This window comes from Caloenas nicobarica, chromosome 15 (assembly GCF_036013445.1).
Source record: "Caloenas nicobarica isolate bCalNic1 chromosome 15, bCalNic1.hap1, whole genome shotgun sequence".
Classification (NCBI taxonomy): Eukaryota; Metazoa; Chordata; class Aves; order Columbiformes; family Columbidae; genus Caloenas; species Caloenas nicobarica.
Genome location: NC_088259.1, coordinates 3,182,521 through 3,203,871, shown reverse-complemented (window position 1 = coordinate 3,203,871; position 21,351 = coordinate 3,182,521). Strand labels below are relative to the sequence as shown.

The following is a 21,351-nucleotide window of genomic DNA, read 5'->3' as shown; positions in this document are numbered from 1 at the left end:
GCACAGCTCCTGCACTCAGCACCGCGTCTGCCTTTGGGACAGCAGCAGTCAGATTGTGCTCCACGGCTCCTTCCAAGAGCTCTCCTAGAGCTGCAGTCCTGCACTGGCTCCTGTCGCTCCAGAGGCACCCAGCAGCAGATGCCACGGCCGCTCTCCCGGCGAGAGGCTTTATAGAGCACTCGGCATTGTGGCATCGTGGCGTTGCCGCATTGTCACATCACTCGTTGCCGTGACGCCGCCCTGCTGCTGCCCACCAGCCCATGTGAGGGGCCCGTCTGGAGGCCCGTTTGGACAGGCCTGTGGCCCCCGCCCTTCCTGGCCCGGCTGGGAGGGGTCATCTCCACAGGCCCCTTCTCACCTCAACTCTCCTGTGATGCTGTGGAGCAAAGCAGCATCCTCAGCAACTGGGAAGAAAGACAAGGAACTGCCACACCAAAGACGCTGGGTCTTGGCTCAGGTTTACCCCCTTTTCCTGTTCAGAGCTCTTCCCTGCCATGGGCAAAGGAGCCTCAGCTCTGGCAATTGCACTGAATTGGATTTTTGGCCCCCTTCTGCTCTGGCTTCCCAGTGTTTTTTGGCTGGATTTGGTGAGGTCTCCGACAGCCCATTCCCCAGCTGGTCTAGGTCCTGCCGAATGGCAGCCTGACCATGGAGCACAACGAGTGCGCGCCCCAGTTTGGGGTCAGCGGGGCATTCCATGTCCTCCTCCGGTCATCCTGGCAGCTTTTGAGCTGAGGAGGTCCTGCCAGGCTGGCTCGTTACACAGGGAGAGTGATCATTGTACATGCAGATGGTGACCGTGGGTCTCATGGGAAACAGCAAAGTGCACAGCCCAGGCGTGATGTTCCTCTCCTTCCAAACCATCCCTTGCACATGCGCCAGCGGCTGCTCTCCTGCTTTGCAGTGGAGCAGCAGCGTCGGCTGTGCCCCAGCGTCCTTCTCCTGCACCAACTGCTCAGCCCCAGCAGCGATGACCCTCGCAGTGCGTTCACAGACATTCGCACCCTCGGGAAGTGCTGAGGGAGCTGCATCGACTCACGGGTGCGGTCTCTGCAGGGTAAGCAGGAGGCCCTGGGTGCAGTTCCTTCAGCTGGAAAGCACAGGGATGCCCGAGAGCTGGAGCAGACCCCAGGCCGTGCATCTGCCGGGCTCTACCCAGGAGAGGCCAGGAAGGCTCAGCAGGATACCCTGTGCAGGGGAGTCGGGGGGTCAGAAAAGTAAAAGGACGTCATGACACTAACACCCCCCTGGACGTTTTGTCAGACTTCGGCATTTCAGTAATTTCAAAAATAAAGACTATTTCATAGCCGCGGTGTGTTGGGATATCAGTAAACATCACAGCAAGGATCCGATGGCAACGTGGCAGCTGGGATTGCCTGTGACGTTCCGATTGTGGTGACATCCCTGCAAGGAAATCCACTGAAGTTTCCCACAGAGGACTTGGGGAGCTCAGCAAGGGCAGGAGGAAGGAGGTCTCTGCCCAAAGTCTCAGTGGGGACTTATGTGCGGAGGTGACGGAGGAATGCAGCACTGCCTCCGTCCCCACAGCCAGTCTGGTGACAAACATATTCTCACCCAAATGTAACACGATTTTGCCAGTCCAGGACAGGGCAGGGCATGAAAAAAAAAGCAAAAAAACCCCCAAACCAAACCACACAAGAGATGAAAATGAATAACTAAATCAAGTGTGACCTCGCAGGGCTGGAGCAGCAGAGGGAAGATGTTTTGGCTACTCGTGTGTTCCTGAGCTGACACGACTCATAAGAGGCCCCAGGGGCTGCCTGCTCAGAGCTGCAGCCCAGCTGCTCAGGAGCAGATCCAGCTGCTCGCAGCATTTCCCTCTCTGCATGCTGAGTGTCTTGCCAGGGAACAGAATGGAGTAACAGTTTGGCCAAGCAGGAGAGAAGGACTTCTTTGGCCTGGGAGAGAGAAGGGCTGGCTCTGGAGTTGTGGGGGTGAGGGCTGGTGAGCCCCAAGGGCTGGAAATGTCTCCTTGGGGGACTGAAGGCCTCCCTTCCCCAGGGATGCTGCGTGGGAAACCGTCCCGGGCCCAGCCTGACGCACAGCGGGGCCGGGCGTCCCCGATAGAGAGGAGGCCGCTCCCACCGCCCCGCTTTGGGGCAGCCCTGGCACGGGCTGCTTGGACCTGCTCACCTGCACGAGTCGGGGCCTCCACAACGTCCGTGCCTTCCCACTTCAGCCAGACGAGGCCCCAGCGACATGGGACAGAGCGTTCCCCGGCTGGAGACGCCGCTGTCCATCCCCGGCGAGGGACAGCAAGTGTCCTGCAGAGCTGCTGCTCCCACCCTGCCCCGAGGGCAGAAGGGAAGGGCTTCCCTCGGGACTCTGCATGCTCATATTCTCACCCAAGTATAAGATGGCTTTGCCATTCCGGTCCAGGACAGGGCATGAAAAAAACAGAAGAAAATCATCGAAGGAAATAGAATCATAGTTTGGTTTGGAAGGAACTTTAAAGGTCATCTCGTCCAATCCCCCTATAATGATCAGGGACATCTTCAACATTTTAGCGAACAAGTGTTTTGAGTTGAGAGAAGGGAAGGGAGCTGGTGAGAGGCTGGAGCACAAGTGTGATGGGAGCGGCTGAGGGAGCTGGGGGTTCAGCTGGAGAACAGGAGCTGAGGTGAGACCTTCTGATCTCTGAACTGCCTGAAAGGAGCTTGGAGCCAGGGGGGGTCGGGCTCTGCTCCCCAGGAACAAGCGCCAGGACCAGAGGAAACGGCCTCAAGTTGTGCCAGGGGAGGTTGAATCTGGGGAACAATTTCTTCCCCAAAGGGCTGTGGGGCATTGGAACAGGCTGCCCAGGGCAGTGCTGGAGTCACCATCCCTGGAGGGGTTTAATGAACAAGTAGATGTGGCACTTAGGGACGTGGTTTAGTGGTGGACTTGGCAGCGTTGCGTTAACAGTTGGACTTGATTACCTTAAACATCTTTTTTCCAGCCTTGATGATTCTATTCTACTCTATTCTATATAGATCAGGTAGCTTTGAGCACCTTGAATGTTCCAGGGATGGGGCATCTACCACCTCTCTGGGCAACCGTTTGCCAGTATTTTACCACCCTCATTGTAAAAAATTCCTTCCTTATATCTAGTCTAGATCTCCCCTCTTTTGCTTAAAACCCATCACCCCTTGCCCTGAGAAAGAAAAGAGGAGAAAAGGAGCTCCTGGGGCAGAGACAAACGCAGAGCCTGGCACCCAGGGCACACGGAGCGCCATGCTGGGTACCCACAGGCAGCTGTACAGAAATTCATTTCGCTAGAGCTCAATGTTCAGAAAAAGAGACAGAGGAGTCAAACCAAAAGAAAAACTTTATTCAAATAAGGGGAAGAGTCCACTGGGCATATCCCTGTGGGGTCTCTTCCAAAACGTGGGGGACGCAGCCCCCACTTACCCCAGTTCCCCAGCCCTAGCTCCCGGCCGCAACGATCCCTCCTCCTTTCCCCATGGGCTGAGGTACTCGGAGGGTACAACCTTTCCGATCCGCCTGCTCCCCATCTCCCCACCCAGCCCCCGATGTCTCCCCCCCACACCCCCACACCCGCCCCGTAGCTGGTGGTTAAAACTCAGCTCCCTCATCTCCAAGGGTGCAACTGCCCCTTGGCAAGGGAGAAACGTCGCTCAACAGCTGCTGCCCACAAGCAGCAGCCCCGGGATTTCCCAGCTCCCTCAACACTTGACTTTGTTGTCAGACTGAGAGGCAGGAAAAGTGCTTCCTGGCATTAACTAAGATCTCTCTGAGATGGCCAACTCAGCTGCTTCTCCTGGCTTTAAGCCTTCCATTTCCATCCACAGGTTTAGGTCTCCCTTTCTCTTCAACTCTGATGATGCCCACAGTGACCGTCTTGCCTCCCTGTCGTTCTGGCTGATCACTGCACTATCACCTTTCACTAGCACTGTCCCGAGCCCTCACCTACTCAATATAGTCCTGCTTCTATTTTCGTTCTTCGCCAGCTGCGTCTGCAGGAGGGACACCTGAAAGAGGCAAAAGGCCGAGCTCAGACAAGCCCACGCCGTCAGGACCAGCCGTAGCTCCACGGAACCGGCCGGCAGGGAAGACGCGCCCTCTAACTCCAGCCCCGACAAACACTTTGTCCTTCTGCAACGGGCAGCAACAGGTTTCCATAGTCACCCTGAACTGAGCTCAGATTATCGACAGTGCCAGTTTCTCTCTGGCATACCACCCACGTACAGCACCAGACATTACGGGTAGGTTCAAGAGAAAGGTTCCTACAGGATTTAGCAACCCAACTCTTTGTTTCAAAAGAGAGGTCTGGGCTACTGCCACCTTAGTTCCACACGCTTTTTCCTCAGCAGGAGGACTACTGGTTACACGAGGCAGCGAAGAACGGTTCTGTTATGATCGAGTTTCCAAACTCGACAGCTGGCACAGGAAAAGGGAGCAAACTCTCACTTTTCTTGACTCTGGAGCATTTCACAAATGAGCAGAGCATCATTTGTGGAACAAAGCCCAGGAGGAAATGAGCCTTAAAGGACTGCTGAGGCTGTGACATCCTCAGAATCTGTTCTTTCCTGGCAACACGGGCCGTGACTGCTGGGCTTGTTGGAGCAGAGCCCCAGCTGCTCTCAGCTCTCTTCCACTGAGGCTTCCTGCTGAAAACATCCTGCAGACAGACCGTGCTGGTTCAGCAGGATTCTCGGCTCCCTTGCCAGAGCCAAGCATCGTGTACCTGACTGACAGGAATCTCACATGTTTGGCCCTGAGCACCTCGGAAAATTCACCTCCTCAGAGTGACCAGGCTGTACCAGACCCACAAAAGCACATGGAAGAAACATCTGGCAACCACTGCGACTGCCAATACCACCGTCAAAGGATGCAACAGGGTTCGGCAGCTGGAATGGACACCCTCACACTGATAAAACAAACATCCATACAGTGCTCAGGTCTCTGCCTCAGCCCCATATTGGGATCACAATCAGCACAGAGGAGCAATACGAGACTACCAAGTGCCTGAAGGCTCCAAGCTCTGGCACTGCCTCAGATCCCTGGAGCTCTGACATGATGCAGATGCGCTGTTAATTGAGCCACGGGAAAACAGGAAGAGTCAACACCATGAGGAAGACTCAACGGGACCACCCTTAGCATATTCTCTACTTTCCTCCTGCCACCCAGTGTGATTCTGTTCTCACCTGTCTAGAAGCCGGCACCTTCCGCTGGTCAGAGAGAGAAAATCAGCACGCGTCTGGCAGCGACCGACCACGGCAGTATCTCTTCAGTCTCCTCCGTTCACGTTCCACCTGCACGTGGGGAAGGAGAAAGGGTCACAGACTCCTTCCACCAAACAAGGAGCAAAAGCACCTCTGCACATCAGGACAAGGAGATTTCTGCTCAGAGACTGTCACTTGCACCTGAGAACATTGCGGCAAAATGCACTTGAAGCAGACTGTGGAGGAGAAAGGGCAAGAGAGAGTCCAGTGTGTGTGGATGGGGACACTGGGGCAAGAAGGGTGGTACCCCAGTGAATGTGCATTTGTGAAGGCAATGGGGTGCCAGAAGGGAAAGAAAATAGAAAGTGAGTGTCCACAGGAGGAAGGGGGAGAGGGCAGGAAACCAGCAGAGGACTCCAAAGTGCTGTCCGGGAAATGTGTGGTGTTCCAGAGCACCGGGAGGCTTTGCAGAGGCAGGGAAAGCCTGTTTTACCTGCTCCAGGGTCCTCCTGAGCTCAGCGTTGAGTTGCTGCAGCTCCGTCTTCTCAAGTTCCAGCCTTGCAACTGCTCCCTGCAGACGTTCCAGCCGCTGCGACAGGAGTCTCTTCTCTGAGAGCCAGGAGAGCTGCTCCCCTTCTGCAGCAGCCTGCTGGGGATTCAGAGAGGAGATGATGGAGCTGGTGCCACATGCAGCTTACAAGGGCCAGAATGAACAAGCTTGGGGAGAGTGAGTGGGCTCAGGACTGGACGGTGCTAAATCCCTTCTTCTCCCCCTGGTCCACAGCCCAAAACAACCCCAAACTCTCTTCCTAGGGGCCCCCTCCACATCACCCGGGAGAAATCCACACTCATTTGCCTTCCTGCTTTTTGGGCTGTGGCACAAGTACATCCGCAATGGCAATGAAGCCTTTAACCAGATCAAGCAATGGTACCAATTCCATTCTTTTTAATACAGTGGAAAAGCTGTTCCCAGAAATCTCCATCTCTGAAATCATCCTCTAAGCACCATCAGTATTGCTGCTGTTCAGCCATCGGTATAAAATTCTACCCAGTTCCGTACGTTAGTGTGGTCAACCGTGCCCTTTCCTTCCCGTGCCAAATCCTCAGCAGGACACGCTGGCCAAGCGTGCCCAGACAGGAGAGAACCAACGACCCAGCCCCAGCTGTGGGACTGGAGTTAATTTTAACATCAAGCCCCCTCGTTCTGTCGGTAGTTGTGGGCTGGGCAGAAAACATTCCAGCAGGTGAACGGTGTCTGAGCGCCCTGCACAGACAGGCCAGCCCGCTGGCTGCGCTCATGGGGGCTTCGGCCAAGCAGGTCGTGGAGTTGTGGGAAGAAAGATTCCCATGTGTGTCTACGGGAAACATCTTTAGAATCCTTGAGAGACATTTTAGTTGGCTGATGGTCACTCGAGTGCCTACCTGATGATGAAACCGGTCCGTGTCCCTCTCCGAAACCATATTCTGCAGGACGGCTACTTCTTCCCTCAGAGTGCCACTGGCCATTTCACTCTTGGTGAGGGCAAGAGTCAGTGCTTGTGCCTTCTGCTGCCACTCCAGTTCTCTTCTTTCAGTCTGCTTCAAAAGAGCAGCCACACGCTCCAGTTCTTCCCCCTTTGCTTTCCTCTCGTCTTCCAGCTGTTGGGTCAGCTCCTTCTGCCTCCTCAAGAGACCGTCTCTCTCCTGGACAACTTGCCTCTTCTCTGCCTCCTCTTCCTCCCACTTTTGGAGTCTCTGGATTTGTTTCTTCAGGGTCTCCCCGTCATCTTTCCATCGCAGAGCTGATGTTAATTGTTTCAGGAGGTCACTCTGCCTCCTAAGGTCTTGTTCCCTCCATGTCAGAGTCTTCTCTAAATACCTGACTCTGTCTCTCTGGTACTTGAGCTCTTCATCCTTCTTGGGCAGAGTCTGCTGAACTTGCTGCATTTCTTGCTGCTTCTCCAGCTCTGCTATCTGTTCTTGCTGGGATCTGATCTCCTGGTCTCTCTCCTCCAGCTCTTTGCTCATCTTGCTTACAAGTGTCCTCTGCAATTCCTGCTGCTTCTGCAGCTCTCGGATCTGGTCTTTTTGGGATTCCACCTGCTGGTTTTTCTCTGCCATGTCCTTCATAACCTGATCGAGAGTAGTTCGGTGCATTTCTTTCTGCTTTTCCAGCATTCTCACCTGTTCCCGGTACAACCGCGTTTCTCCCTCCCTCTCTGACAAGACGGCATTCATATGAGTGAGAGTCTCCTGCAAAGCTTTTCCCTCTGCTGCCTCTTTCTCCAGCATCTGAATTTTCTGCCACTGCATTTCCACCTCCTCATTTTTCATTTTTAAGACAGACAAAGTAGTTTGAAGTTCTTGTTCAAGGCAGTGGCTCGTATCTGTTGCTGTGTTTGCTCGGGTCTCAGAGGCTGTGACTGACTCCTGAAGAAGTTTCATCTCCCATACCAGCTTTGCTTTAACTGCTTCCAGCCTGTCCCGTTCATGCTGCAAAACAGCAAGAAAAAGGTCAGGTCATTCCACCTATAGATGTTTGCTTTTCCTACGGGGTTTGCACTCCTGTTCAGTGTCAGCCCAGGGCTGCCCGCTCTCTCCTGCCTCTCCGGCTGTTCAGACCTTTCCTGCACCACCCTCCAGCTCCGGCTTTCCCAGCTCACTCAGCCTGTCCCACCTTCCTTTGTGCCCTTCCCTGACCCTCCTCTAGCTCTAGTGTGTTCCTGCGGGGAGGAGCCGCCTGAGCGGCAGCCAGGATTTAAAGTCCAGACTAACATGATTTGGGCAGGGGCATGGTGATGTTCTCTGTGTTAGGGAGGAAGGGAAGAAAGAAAAACCCCAACATTTGATCTCCCATTTTGGGGGGCGGCTTTTGGCCCTCTACTGCGTGGAGTTTTCATGGCACCATCCTCTAGAACCCCACTGTCCCCTCTTGAAGGAGTAATGGCCAGACCACACTCTGTCATTCTGTGTTTGAAATCAGGACTAGTTTTCCCCTGGCAGGCATACACTCCAGCACTGCCCTGGGCAGCCTGTTCCAATGCCCCACAGCCCTTTGGGGAAGAAATTGTTCCCCAGATTCAACCTCAACCTCCCCTGGCGCAACCTGAGGCCGTTTCCTCTGGTCCTGGCGCTTGTTCCTGGGGAGCAGAGCCCGACCCCCCCTGGCTCCAAGCTCCTTTCAGGCAGTCCAGAGATCAGAAGGTCTCCCCTCAGCTCCTGTTCTCCAGCTGAACCCCCAGCTCCCTCAGCCGCTCCCATCACACTTGTGCTCCAGCCCCTCACCAGCTCCGTTCCCTTCTCTCAACTCGCGCCAGCACCTCAAGGGCTTTCTTGTTGTACGGGGCCCAAAACTGCCCCCAGGATTCCAGGTCTGGCCTCCCCAGTGCCCAGCACAGGAGGACGATCGCCTGCCATCAGGTCCGGCTTTTCCTCTCTCTGCCTCAAAATCACATTCATTCAGCCACTTCTTTCTGCTTTTCTACCCAGCGCTGCTTCCGCTGTCACCCTTCCTTCCTCTTGCTCCTCTCTGGAGCTGACCAGGCTCTGTGCTTTCAGTGCCTGCAGCAGTCCTTGCCTGCCCAGCCCCAGCACTGAGGCTTTCTGTCCTTCCTACTGCCCTTCCCTCTCTTCCCTGGCTCTCTCAGCCCCTCTCAGCTTACGCCCAGTGGCCAACAGCCTGTTCCTTCAACCCACCCGACCAGGCAGACTCACCTGCCCCTTCTCTCGCTGCTCTTTCATCTGCTGCCTGAGCTGCTCTACCCGCTGGCAGGCGTCTGTGAGCTCTCCCTGAGTCTGGAGGAGCGTCTCTAGTAAAGAATTCTTCTCACGCTCCTTTTCCAGCATGGCCTGCACAGAAATAAAGAGCAGACGGGCTTAAACTTCCCTCGCAAAATGTCCGTGCCAAGGCTCAAAGGCCGATGGGCTCACACGTTCTCCAAGCGCTGCGCTGCTGCTCTCCTGGGTCATTCTCTGCCCACGGGGAGACGCAGCTTCCTAAGGGAGATTGGCAGGATAAACAGGGTCCCTCCGGGACTGAATCCTCGACAAACTCTTAGTCAGCTCACGGGAAAACGTGTGGCATTTCTCAAGTGTCTCGCCTTGCTGGTGAGGGGATCCCTCCTCTTCTGCTGGTCCTGTTTGCCTTTCCATGGCGGCTTTTGCCCCCAGTCAGCAGCAGAGAAAATGCAAGGCTGCCAGAGGGCTGCAGCCAGAGCTCCTTCAGGAAACTCAGGGATTCCAAGCGGGGTTTGGTGAAAATCACTTCAGTTTTAAGGTACTCAGTAGACTCTGGTTCAGAAGTGACATGCCAGGGACACACGGTCATCTCCGAGTGCTGCCCTGTCCTGTCAGGACCTGCAGACACAGCTGGGGGTTCTGCTGTCCCTGGGCACTCTGCACACAGGACCTTGGGCAGGACACAAGCACTGCCAGCGCAGGACGGGGTTGCTTTGGCACAGCAGAGCTGGGCACAAAAGAGCTCACCAGCAAGTGACTGAAAACACAGCCCAGAAGACACCTCTGTCCTACCGCTCCGAAATCTTTCACAGGACTCTTTAAAAAGGTTTTTCTTTTGTCAACAATCCTGCTGCGCCCCTCCCTGTTCCCCAAACACAAACCCCATCCTCGTGGGGACTCAGGCCTACAAGCTCACTTTGGTCTTTAATGGAGATAAGGCTTTAAACACCTACCAGGAAACATCTAAAGAGGACCGTTAGAGAGCAGCGAAGATATTCTGAGGTAACTCTTACAAAACCAGAACACAATAGCAGCACAACAATCTAAAACCAAAGGAGACATTTCTGCCTGGCTTCCTATGAGAGGTCTCGTCCCTAGTCCCAGTGCTGGCCCTGCACGCCTTTCACCTCCCCAAATTCCGTGCAGGAAACATTAGGGATGCTCCACGCAGCCCCATTCCCAGCCATCTCCCACAGCTCCAGCCTCGCAAAAACACACCAGTTCTCCTTTCGCAGCCTTTACCTCTTGCTCGGCATTTTCACGTCTAGTTTGTTCCTCTTGTTGTTGAGCTTGCACGGCAGCAACTTTCTGCTCCATATCCAACAGCTGCTTCTCGTGCTCCCTCTCTGTCTCTGCCTTCTCCTGCTGCCATCGCTCCAGCAGCTCCTGCAGCTCTGACTGGTGCCCTTCCCGCGCGCTTGCCTGAGGAGGGGAGGAAAAGACTTCAAGATGGAGCCCCAGCCAAGCTCCTCAAAAACATGGGAAGCTTCATCCCTCCTTTGGGGTTCAAGCCCAAAGAAAACCCCTCTGTCCACCGAGAAAGGGCAGAAAGAAAGGAACAAAGTTCCCGTGACTGCAGCTGGCAGGAGGGTCAGGACTCTGCCCCATGGGAGACAGGAGGCTGCTAAGAGCCCCCCCTGGGCTGCCACGCTCTGGGTGGGACCCCCAACCTGCCCTTGAACTCGTCTTACGCCCACGCTCAATCTGTGGCTGCATTTCCTGTCCCAGCACAGTCCCGTGGGCTCCACGTGCCTTCGAGTACGAGCCATCGGCTCTGCTGCTGGCCTGGCAACGTGTGGCCCGTGACACACGCTTGCTGCCGTTTCACACCTCGGGCCGTTCTGCTCAAGACAGCCCACCAAGCTTGCTTGAGGAATTCAAACGCCTCCTGTTTCCTACCAGGTCTTGCAGAAGCCTCTTTATTTCTGCTTCATGATCGTTTTGCCGAAGTCTGAGGGTATCGTCATGCTGCTGTTCTCTCCGCAAGAGCTGTTGTGCCGTGTTTTCCCGTTCCTGCCTCAGGAGAGATCTCTCTGCTTCCAGCTCACGTTGAAGGCACTTCACTTCCCCTGCAAACCCCACAAATGGCAAGAGTCAGAGTCTCCCCAGACACTGGTTCTGACCTTACTGACCTTCAGCCCTTGGAGTTTCAGTGCAGGAGGGATCTGTTCCAGCTCCTTCACTCCCCACCAGCACTGCGGACAGAGAGCTGCTTTTATACCGTCTTCTCTAGGCAGGGGGATCACCAGAAACAAAGCACGTGGGGCGTCACCTTGTATCACCTCCTTGGCCTGCGTGATGGTGTGAAGTTGCATCTCAAGCTGACTCCGGGCGATCTCCAGCTGAGATACGTGCTGCTGAGCCTCAGACAGGCTGCACTCCAGGGTCTCCTTCACCGACCTGCAGGTTGTGGACACGGAGAGAAATGAGCTTCTTGCTCCTGACACCCACAGGGAGGGATTCCAGTGACAAGTGGTTCAAGATCCCTGCCCCTGAGAACGGAAAATGGGTTGCATGGACACCCGTGCACAGAAAACAGATTTCTGCCATTTAAAATAGCAATGCAGGCCCCTCCGAGGGAATGCCCAGGCTTTCCTTATGACCCAGCGTAACACAGCAAGCCCAGCCGAATTTCACCTCGACGGCCAGATCTTGAATCCCTGCTGCCTGATCGATGGCACACAGGGAGCAGTTTTCCTGACAACGTCTGTGCCAGCCAGCAAAAGCCCAACCTCTGCTCACAGCCCCCATCTCATCAGCACTTCCAATTGCTCTGCAGGGTGACACAATAAGCAGGATTTTTTTCTCCTCAAGATTGTTCCATGTTCTGTCCCTGGAAGGTGAAAACACCCCCAAAGCACAGAGGACGCAAGAAAGCCCCGTGCAACGATGACCAGCTCTGTAATTCCCGACAGTGAGTCATGTCCTGCCCAGGGTTCCTCCCCCTTTACCTGGCCTCTGCCAGCTGCTCTGAAAGGCCTTGTCTGTCCCGCTCCACGGCTGCCAGGCGCAGCTCCAGGGCAGCCTTCTCCTGCACCAGCACCTCCTTCTCTTCGGACACCTTGGCCAGCGCGAGCCCTTGGCGAGAGGACTCCTGGCGCAACTGCTCCAGACCAGTGCTGGCCGACTCTTGCTGCCGGGACACCTGGAACGGGACAAACCGCAGTTGGAGCCCTTGCTGTGCAGTTGTGTGCAGAGCAGCCAGCGCCGCTGGCCAGTGGGCGGGAGGAGAAAGAGCTCCTGTCCCGGGGGCTCCAAGTGTGAGAGCAGCTGCTGGTACCGCGCTGAGAGCCTGGGCTGCCAAAAGGCGCTGGCCCCGCTCACTGGGAAGTGATGTGCAAGGCCAGACTGGGCTGCCTGGGGCCAGCTGTGGCCTCCCCAGTGCCCAGTGCAGGGGACGGTCACTGCCCTGCTCCTGCTGGCCACACCAGTGCTGGGACAAGCCAGGCTGCTCTTGGCCTTCTTGGCCACCTGGGCACACGCCGGCTCATAGTCAGCTGCTGCCGAATGGATTTTGCCTCAGAAAACGGATTCAGAGCTACACGGTTTGTTTCTTTTGCCACAGGTGACAGGAGTCACCCCGCTCTGATCCAGGGACAGCACCATCATCTCTTTGCAGCTCAGCAAAAGCCACAGAAGAGGCCAACACAGACCGGTGGATTAAGAGAATCCAGAGAAGCAGAGGACAGCGCAGAGAAATGCAGAACTGCTCTGCAAGCCATCAACACGTTGCCAAAAAGAAGGGAACAAACCCTCTGCCCTCCAGGGCTACCGAGTGTCTCCTTGACACAAACCTTGCAGCAGCCAACAGATACAGCTTCACTCAGCCAAGCAGCCAAACGCACACCCAGAAGCAGCAGCTTTTTGGTCTCACCTCACTGAGCTGCTCTCGGGTTTCTTCCTTCTCCTCTGCCAGTCTCCTCAGCTCCACCCGCAGCCCCTCCTGCTGCTCCTCTGCTTTCTGCAGCAGCTGCTCCAGCTGGGCTTTCTCTGCACAGAGCTCTGCCTTGCTTCTTTCACACCAGCTCAGCTGCTCCTGCTCACACACTCTTGCTCTCTCCATCTCAGCCACTTTCCCTGACACAACTTCATTCTCTTGCTCCAGCTACAATCACAGAAGCAGAGAGGAAATAAAAGACAGGAACATTTCCCAGGAAGGAGCTTTGCCTTGGACCCGAAAAGGAACAACATTTCCACATCCAGCCAGTCCTACTGCTGGAAGGCAAGAAGGCTGAGAAGCAGCAGCAGCTGGAGACAAACACCTGGCAAGAGCTTTGGCAGCTCTGCTCACCTGCAGCACAAGGTTGTTCAGCTGCACTTTCTCCACTGCAAGAGCTTCATTGAGACTGCTCATGTTGGCTGCTGCAACACGCAGATCAGCTGTTTCAGCACTCAGCTGCTTCTGAGTCCTTGTCAACTCTGCCACCGACTGCTCGGCCTGCAGAGACAAAAGAACAACGTGACAACAAGGGCAGCAAAATCCCTGACTCCAAGCAGCAACTCCCCATCCCCTGCGTGTCTCTGACACGCTCCCAGTTCACGCTCCCGATAAGCATGTGGGGACTGAAAACCCCAAAGAGCCTGTGTGGTCTGATCCCCATTTCCCAAGAAGGACAACAATGTTTTCCCTGTCTTCTCCTGCCAGGAACAGCACCTGTGCTGGTCCTGCTGTCACAACTCCCTCTCCCACAAGGGCTCCCTAGGAATAAGGTGCCCGCACCTTCTCCAGGGCCGTGGTCAGCTCGTGTTTCTCTTGCTCCAGCAGACTCCTCTGAAACTGCGACTTCTCCAGCATCTCTCTCGTGACTGCCAGCTCACTCTGCAACAATGAATGTTTTCCTTCAAGTGCAGCTAAGTCCTTCAGCCTGTGAGAAGAGGAAAGACAAACAAGTTCTTAATCTAAAAACACTCTCGCTTCCAAGAGTATAAGAGGGTAAAAGAGACTTCTGAAGTCCAGATTAATATTCCCACAATTACTCTTGTCTTCAGCAGTGAAACAATGAAAGAGTCTGCAGTCTACTGGGGAGGAGATGTGTATGAATTTCCAACCCAACAATCACAGGGTCACAGGATGGCTCAGGCTGGCAGGGACCCCACGACACCTTGGCCCAGTCTCCAGCTCAGAGCAGCTAGGTCAGCTATGGGATCAGTCCAGGTTGTTCAAGGCTCTGACCAGTTGGGTCTTCCCAAGTTTCCAAGGATGGAATCTGGACAACTGCTCTGAGCAACCTGTTCTGCTGCATGATTGTCCTCACGGTTCAATTTTCTGTTCTCCTTAAATCCAGCCTGACCCGCCCTTGTTTCAGCTTATGCCTGTCACCAACCACTCTGCTCAGGTGGGGAATGATTTCTGTGAAGCTCACACACAAAGCACAAGGAGGTGGCTCTGCTGGATGGCAGCAGGCAGCCAGCCCTGCCCGTGTGCTCCCTTCACCCTTCTGTGCTGCAAATGACGAGCAGGCACAATTCAGCCTTGTACGCTGGGCTCCTAAGGTCCAGCCATGCCCACCCCTGCCCAGAGAAAGCTCCAACGCTCACAGGAGCTCCTGCTCACGACGCGCTCTCTCCATTGCCTGCTGCTGCTCCACCATTTTCCCCTGGGCTGAGTCTTTCTTCAGCTGCAGCTCCGTGTTCCTTTGACGCAGACATGAGGCTTCTTGCTCCATTACATCCAGCTGTTGCTGTAACTCTTCCCTGGTTTTCTCCAGGTTGGCACAGTCACTGCAGAGACAAGGCTCCGTTAGAAGAATGAAGAGGCCGGTAGAGTCACAGATCTCATTTTCCCCATCCCAGGATGGAGCTGTCGGGAGCACGGGGAGGAAGAACTTGCTCTTCCCCTCCCAAGGTAACCGAAGAGGGAAGCAGGAAGGCAGGCAGGCTGTTGCCTTCATCCAGTGAGAAGCGGTGCCTGGGAAAGGGCACCCAAAGAGCAGAGTGCAGAGACGCAGCATGTCGAGGGAGAGGCGCCTTGTATGCCAGCATCGCTCTGAATTGCCCAGACAGCCTTGGGAGGCACAGCAGAGCATGAAAAGCAGTGACAGGAGGATGCTGTGGTGCCATACAGAGGCACACACGAGGTAGGGCAGGCAAGTTCTCTGCCCAGAACACCTCTGAGCTCCCCGAACTGGAAGCAGATTGCCTCTAGAACGCAGGAGAAGGAGGAAACACTCACCTTCTGAGCGCTTCCACCAGAGACTGGAGGTGCTGCTGCTGCCTGCTGGACATGGCGCATTCCTCCTCCAGTTGCTCAAGCCTCTGCTGCAGCTTCCTGCACTTCTCTTCCTGCTGCCTGTGCTGCTGCAGCAGGGAATCGATAGAGTCCTGCCTGGCAGAAAGCTCTTCTTGTAGGGCCTGCAAGCACCGGGCAGGGAAAGAGCACAAACAAGCAGTAAGGAGCAGCCGAGACGGCTCCAGACAGCTGGGACAAGCAGCGAGCAGAGAGACAGCTCCGCTGAAGGCAAAAGCTGGGATGAGGGGGTGGAGATCAAGGAGAGCAAAGCAGCAGAACACAGGGCTGGGGAGGGGGGCCAGGCAACAGGGTCCCAAGAGTGGGAAGGCTGGAAAGACACTGGCTGAACTGGCCGAGGAAATGGAAAGGGTCCAAGCCAAGGGAGGCATGAGCAGCCGAGCCTGTGGCCAGTGCTGAAGACAAGCAGAAATTCTCACCCGCGTTGCTCCTCGCCTCCTTGCCAGCGCCTCCTGAACCAAGGCAAAGGCCTGCTCTGTCCCACCGGAGCTCAGGACAGAGAGGATGGTGCTGGGCTCTGCCTGCTGGGAACTGCCAGGGCAGATCATGCTGACCGTGCTGTCACTGGCATCCAACACCACCTGAAAGCCCACAGCAAGCTGTTACGCTCTGCTCAGTCTACTTGGCTTGCTTTATCTGTTTCTCCTTTTGCCCCCACTTCACCCTTGAGTCATTAAAAGCTGAGGAATACTGGAAAAGAGCCATGAAAAAGCTCATGTTTATAATGACTCTGTGCAGTAGCCCAAGAGGATAACAGTGACTCTATCGGGTGAAAGACCTGACTTTGAGAGAGGCTAATTAACTCCCCTCCACAGAGGGAAGTTTAGGACTAAGTTGAAGTTCCCCCTGAACAGTTAGACCAGTTGGATTCTGGGGGGATAATGGTCAGTGAATGTCGAGTAAAGGAGCAGAGTTGGCAAGTGCATTGATTGAGCCAGTGACCTTTTATAAAATCTGAAGAACAAGAGTCATTGCTCAAGGAGGGTGGGGGAAGCCCCCGAGCAATCCTGGAATACAAATGTCAAGTAGCCAACTCGGAAAGCACAGCCCAAGAGAGACCTGAGCGGGACGGTGAAGGCAAAGGTACTTTCTGAAACTTCTAGCGACTCAGCTCAAGAGTCATAGGACAGCCAACTTGGACGTTCTAACAGGTTTTACATCAGAAAGGTGGTACAAGAATTAAAAAGCCAGTAGCAGTTACCGCAGACAGTACCCAACATGGATCTCTGTTCCCCAGGCTGGGCTGTTGCCTTCCTCAAGCACTTGGAAACCTTGTCTACAGGGATGTGGCCCCAGCTCTGCACTCACCTCAGTTATATCCTTTATCAGCTTTTGCAGGGAAAGGTTCTCCTCTTTGGCACTTTTACTCCACGAAGCTTCATGTTCTGTCTCTAACCGACTGGCTTCCTGAGAACAGAAGGAGGAAAGGGTGGGCAGGGAAGAGCTGCTCCCCTCTGCAGCTTTCCCATCCTCAGCGGCACTGCCGTGCCCAGAAGCCTCAGCCCTCGTGACTCCAGTAGATTCCTTCCCACATCTATTCCATTTCTTCCTCGCTACAACTAAGAAGAGAACGACCAACAGCTCGTTTTCATAGACTGCTAGGAAGCTGTCAGTGCCAAGAACTTTGGCCCCAGGCACAACAGCCTTGGTGCAACCCCCTGAGGAAGACACCGGAGTTGTCTGCAGCTCCCCTGCCGCTGCTGCACCTGGACTGACTCCACCTGTGCCAAACACACAAGGAACATTCTGGCAATGTCCCTGCTGTTCCCCTACAGTTGGCATCTCTACCACTCCTTCTGTGGAGGAAACCACACCTCTGTGTGCTACGGCTGGGGAGCAAACACTGGGCTGTCTCCCAGATCAAGGGAAAACATACCAGAATCTCCACAGTGTCGTCAGGTGTTTCCATGGGCTTCTCCTTCTCCTCGTTCTGCTTCTGGGACCGCACAAGCAAGGCCGAGAGCTCCATCACCCTGAGAAGAGAAGGTCCACGTGCCACTCCAAAAGGACAGCACACCATCGCCTGGGAAAGAGCTAAGCAGCTCCCAGAAGCACAGCAGAGAAAGTTTAACCCAGAAAATACAGCAAAGGCAGCATCCAGCTCTACAGGATAATGAGCTTGAGGGTGCAAAATGGCACTTCTTGCCCCAAAGGTCTTCTGCACTCAGTCTTGCAAGGAACCGTCAGCACAGAGGAGCTGCTGCTCATGATGCTCCTGTGCACATTCCTCCCAACTGCTTTAGAGCAGCCCTGGGTAGCAAAAGGGCTGTACAGAGACAGAGCTCTCTTTATGCTGCTCTCCATTTCTGACCAAGAATCAGCTAACAGCTAAAACACTGTGATATGCAATCTCTTTGCCAGTCTCGTCTTACTCAGAAGAGCTTCTGTCAGTCAGACGGTGTTTCTGTCCGTTCTGTTGAAGGCAACAGTTTGACGAGGGACAGAAACAGGGCTGTCCAGAATGGGTGTGTTTAAAACGTGAACACAGCTCATCTATGAATCGTAGAAGCAGCCACAAAAGATCCTGTTGGTAACAGCAAAGTTTAAAACAGCTTCACCTGTCCTGAAGCTCCTTCTTCTCCAGGTCGCCAGAGGTTGGACGGGAGCAGCTCACAAGTACAGCTCCAGAAAGCCTCATGTGCTCTGCCTTCAGCTCGGACAAATCTCTGAAGAAGAATCAAGAAAGAGACCGTGTTCACAGCACCAGTCCCAGCTGGCAGGAAAGGTGACATCTGCGCTGGGACAAGCCGCTCATCTGGCCCTTTGGGACCAGGACACATCGTGACAGCTGAGCAATGGGTCTGCGTGATCGTCAAGGATGAGTTTGTTTTCTCCTCAGAGATGAGAAGAAATGGGTGGGACAGCCAGAAGGCCTCAAGGACCTCCAATTACTCTTACTGATTGTTGCTCCTGCTCTAGCTCATTAACATACTCTCATTGTCATTAATAGATGTAAGGAAGTTTACCAAGGTCCCCACCTTTTACACCCTGGGGATCAGCCTTAAGCGACCTGTTACTGTCCGCACTTGGACTGGAGGTGGTGTAAGAATAAGCCCAGAATGTTGCAACAAAAAAGCACAAATGCTACAAGAATTAAGGAGTTGCTCAGGCATACTCTCACCTTAAGGAAAGCTTATAATCAAATAAGATAAATGGCTGACAGCAACCCGGAGTGGGACATTGCACGTGACAGCCACCATACAAAGTCATAAATGATCTTTTGATGAGGCACAGTAGGAAAAGAAACTCAGTGAGATGTAAGGCAGATTTTCACCGTTCTGTTAAACGGACTGCTCTACATGCTGCACGCACAGCTGTGGGGAGTCTCCTCCAGCCTGTCCATGTGCGCCCGTGCCTGAGTTAATGTGCCCAAACATCACCACAGTCAAGTTCATCTGCTCAGGGCCCCGGCGTTGCTCACAGCCCGAGCCCTCAGTCTGATCTGAAAACCTGCATCAAACCAAATGATTCCAAAGACAGCTAAAGCAGCTTCATGGCATTGCTTCAGCCCGTCAAAGGAGAAATCACGTCTTGAGCCGCAATTACCGTAACACGGAGGCTCGCCAAGCAGGTGTGAAGGGAAGCTACAGTTTTCCTGCAAGAGCTCTGGCCTTCCCTTGTACTCACCGGTCAGTGGCAGTCTTCATCTCCAGGAACTGACGGCGGAAGGTCACCACCTGACACCACAGGCTGAGGAGACGGTGACGTTCACCCCTGACGTAGCTGTCATACAGCTAAATGTGCCAAGACAAAAAGAAATGCCAGTTCAGCCTTCGCCAACACTGCACGAGTCTTTCAGAGAGGAGAGAGTGCAACCCCCAGCACCAGGTCTCCTCCATCTCCCAGCCCTGTCTTCTGCTCCTCAGCACCAACACAGCTCAGCAGAGCCACCACTGTCACACAGCAAGTCCTCTCTGCCGGAAATCAAATCCATTCTCACGCCACTCTGGCGCCACGGCTGGCATGCCCGTAGCCTCTCCTTACCTCACGCTCACGGCGCCATTCACTCTCCTTCAACCCCAGCTCCTCCCGGGCCCTCATCCAATCCGCCGTCAGTTTTCCAACATCTTCTTTAAGGGCTGAATTAACCTCACTGGCTTTATCGAGCTGCTCCCGCAGGAGAGCGTTCACTTCTGCCAGATTCTCGCACCTGGGAAAGGGAGAAACAGCCAGGAGGTCGCTCAACAGCTGCTGCCCACAAGCGGCAGCCCCGGGATTTCCCAGCTCCCTCAACACTGACTTTGTTGTCACACTGAGAGGCAGGAAAAGTGCCTCCTGGCATTAACTAAGATCTCTCTGAGATGGCCACCTCCGCTGCTTCTCCTGGCTTTAAGCCTCCCATTCCCACCCACAGGTTCGGTTCTCCCCTCCTCTGGAAAGGGACCTTTGGAGCTCACCCGGAACAACCCCCCGCTCAGAACAGAGCCATTCAGCACGCAGCACTGTTACTGCACCACAGAAAACACATCGTGGACCTTTCTCCTGCCAAAGCGGCTCGTCCAACCGCTTCCCTTGGGGAGACCAGCTGGCACTGGCAGGTTTTCCCTCCCTTCCATGAGCATCCAGGATACCGGCTATGAGGGAACGCTTCTTCCTTGTACCTTTGCTGCTCCTCTTCCAGCTGCAGCAGTGCTTTCTCCAGGCTGTGGTCTTCTGTGGCTTCCCGCCTGCCGGGGAGGGATCCCTTAGGAAGAAAGGAAAACATCAGTCAAATTCTTGTGTTCCCTTCCATCCCCTCCCCTCCAGCTCTGTATGTTGAACGCCAGCATTCCCGCCTGCCGAAATGCCGTGTTCCAGCCAGTTCTTTTTCAGAGACAGCCTCATAACATAACAGGCAGTACAGCCCTCTCCTGAGACCTCGGACAGCGCGTTACCCCAGCAGGAAAGCACTCTCTCGCAAAACTAAAATCCTTCTTGATGGGGATTTCTGGACTGGCATTTCTGGGACTACTGGCTGCTCCAAGAATGGCAACTGCACAGACACTGACGGGCAGAATTAGAGCGCTTCCTGAAACCCTCAGGCAGCAAAATCCTGTTTTCCTCTGTCACTGTCACTCTGGAGAGATGTTTTTTGCCGGCGTTAACGAATGCCACGTACACTATCGTTACTCAGCAGCCTGCACACTCACCCCTCCTGCCTCCACTTGCTGCTCCAGCTCTCGGCACCGAGTCCGGTACTGCAGGACCTGCGTGGATACAGAGAATGAAGAGGAGCGAATGCAGCTTCTCGCAGACGCGGCTCCTCCCGCAGCCCCTTTGCTCTCAGTCTTTGCAGCCCAAGCACAGAACATTTCACGGCGCTGCTGATACAGCCAACGAGAAGTCGTTCCCATACAGGGAAGCTTCACCTTCCCTGATCCTCAAGCAAGCGAGCCAGGGTTTCTTTCGCACACTGAGCGGCTCGGGGCTGCCAGCGGGGGAAGCGGCGCCCAGCACGCCTGGGCGGGCCGGGCGGAGCGGGGCGGCTCCCGGGGCCTCCCCCGAGCTCCGGGCTGGGCACCGTCCCGCCCGCGGCAGCTCCGGGGAGGAACCCGCTGGGGCCGCGCGTTCGCCCCCGGCATCGCCGCGGCCCAGTGCCCTCTCTGGGCGGCCCGGACACCCCGGCCCCCGCACCGCGGCCCGGCCCCGGGCAGCTCCCCCCGGGCAGGCGCCGCCGCTCCTCACCTTCGCCTGCAGCTTCCGCACCAGCAGCGCTTGCCGGTGCTGCGCCTCCTGCGAGCTCTGCAGCCGGCGGCGCAGGGAGGCCTGGCTCGGCGCCGCCATGGCCCCGCTCGCCTGCCGGGCTCCGCTGCCCGCCGGGCCCCGCGGCGGGGGCTGCTCCGCGCCCTGCCCCGGCGGACCGCGCTCAGGCGGCCCCGGGCTGGCGCCTCCGGGCCGGGCGGAGCGGCTCCCCCTGCCCGCCGGGCGCGACCGGGAGCCGCGGGGCGGGAGAGCCGGGCTGGCTCGGGGCCGCTCTGGGGCAGCGCCTCCCTTCTCGCTTCTCGCTTCTCGCTTCTCTCTTCTCGCTTCTCTCTTCTCTCTCCTCGCTCCTCCTGGACGGGCCCGCCGGGCTGCGGTGCTGCTCTGGCAGCGCTTTGCTCCAGCGAGTCCTGCGCAGGGACCGGTAACGGCCCCGGAGAACGTTGCGGGCGGCACGCGCTGCCGGGGGAGCCTGGGAGAGAAGGAGCCGAGGAGACGGTCCCGAGAGCAGAGTGTGGGCTG

At 55.5% G+C, this 21,351-nt stretch overlaps 1 protein-coding gene across 4 annotated transcripts; it reads right to left on the bottom strand.

Annotated features, from left to right (window-relative positions):
- Positions 1–3,568: 3,568 nt before the first annotated feature.
- Positions 3,569–21,015, bottom strand: LOC135994682 (centrosome-associated protein CEP250-like). 4 transcript variants are annotated; one of them, XM_065645445.1, is made up of 23 exons: positions 20,815–21,015; positions 20,280–20,336; positions 19,752–19,834; positions 19,135–19,300; positions 18,778–18,884; positions 17,709–17,816; positions 17,027–17,123; positions 16,459–16,557; positions 15,570–15,731; positions 15,076–15,254; positions 14,442–14,624; positions 13,624–13,768; positions 13,195–13,341; positions 12,778–13,008; positions 11,855–12,048; positions 11,176–11,303; positions 10,803–10,972; positions 10,146–10,325; positions 8,880–9,014; positions 6,609–7,658; positions 5,680–5,835; positions 5,169–5,276; positions 3,569–3,992 (listed from the first exon to the last, which is right to left on the bottom strand). In XM_065645445.1, exons 1-22 carry the CDS (start codon positions 20,911–20,913, stop codon positions 5,211–5,213), a joined length of 3,942 nt encoding a protein of 1,313 aa, XP_065501517.1. In that variant the 5' UTR covers positions 20,914–21,015; the 3' UTR covers positions 3,569–3,992; positions 5,169–5,210. The 4 variants fall into 4 exon arrangements, with proteins under 4 accessions (XP_065501517.1, XP_065501518.1, XP_065501519.1 ...); XM_065645446.1 differs by having other exon boundaries at positions 5,680–5,832; XM_065645447.1 differs by having other exon boundaries at positions 15,076–15,224.
- Positions 21,016–21,351: the final 336 nt, after the last annotated feature.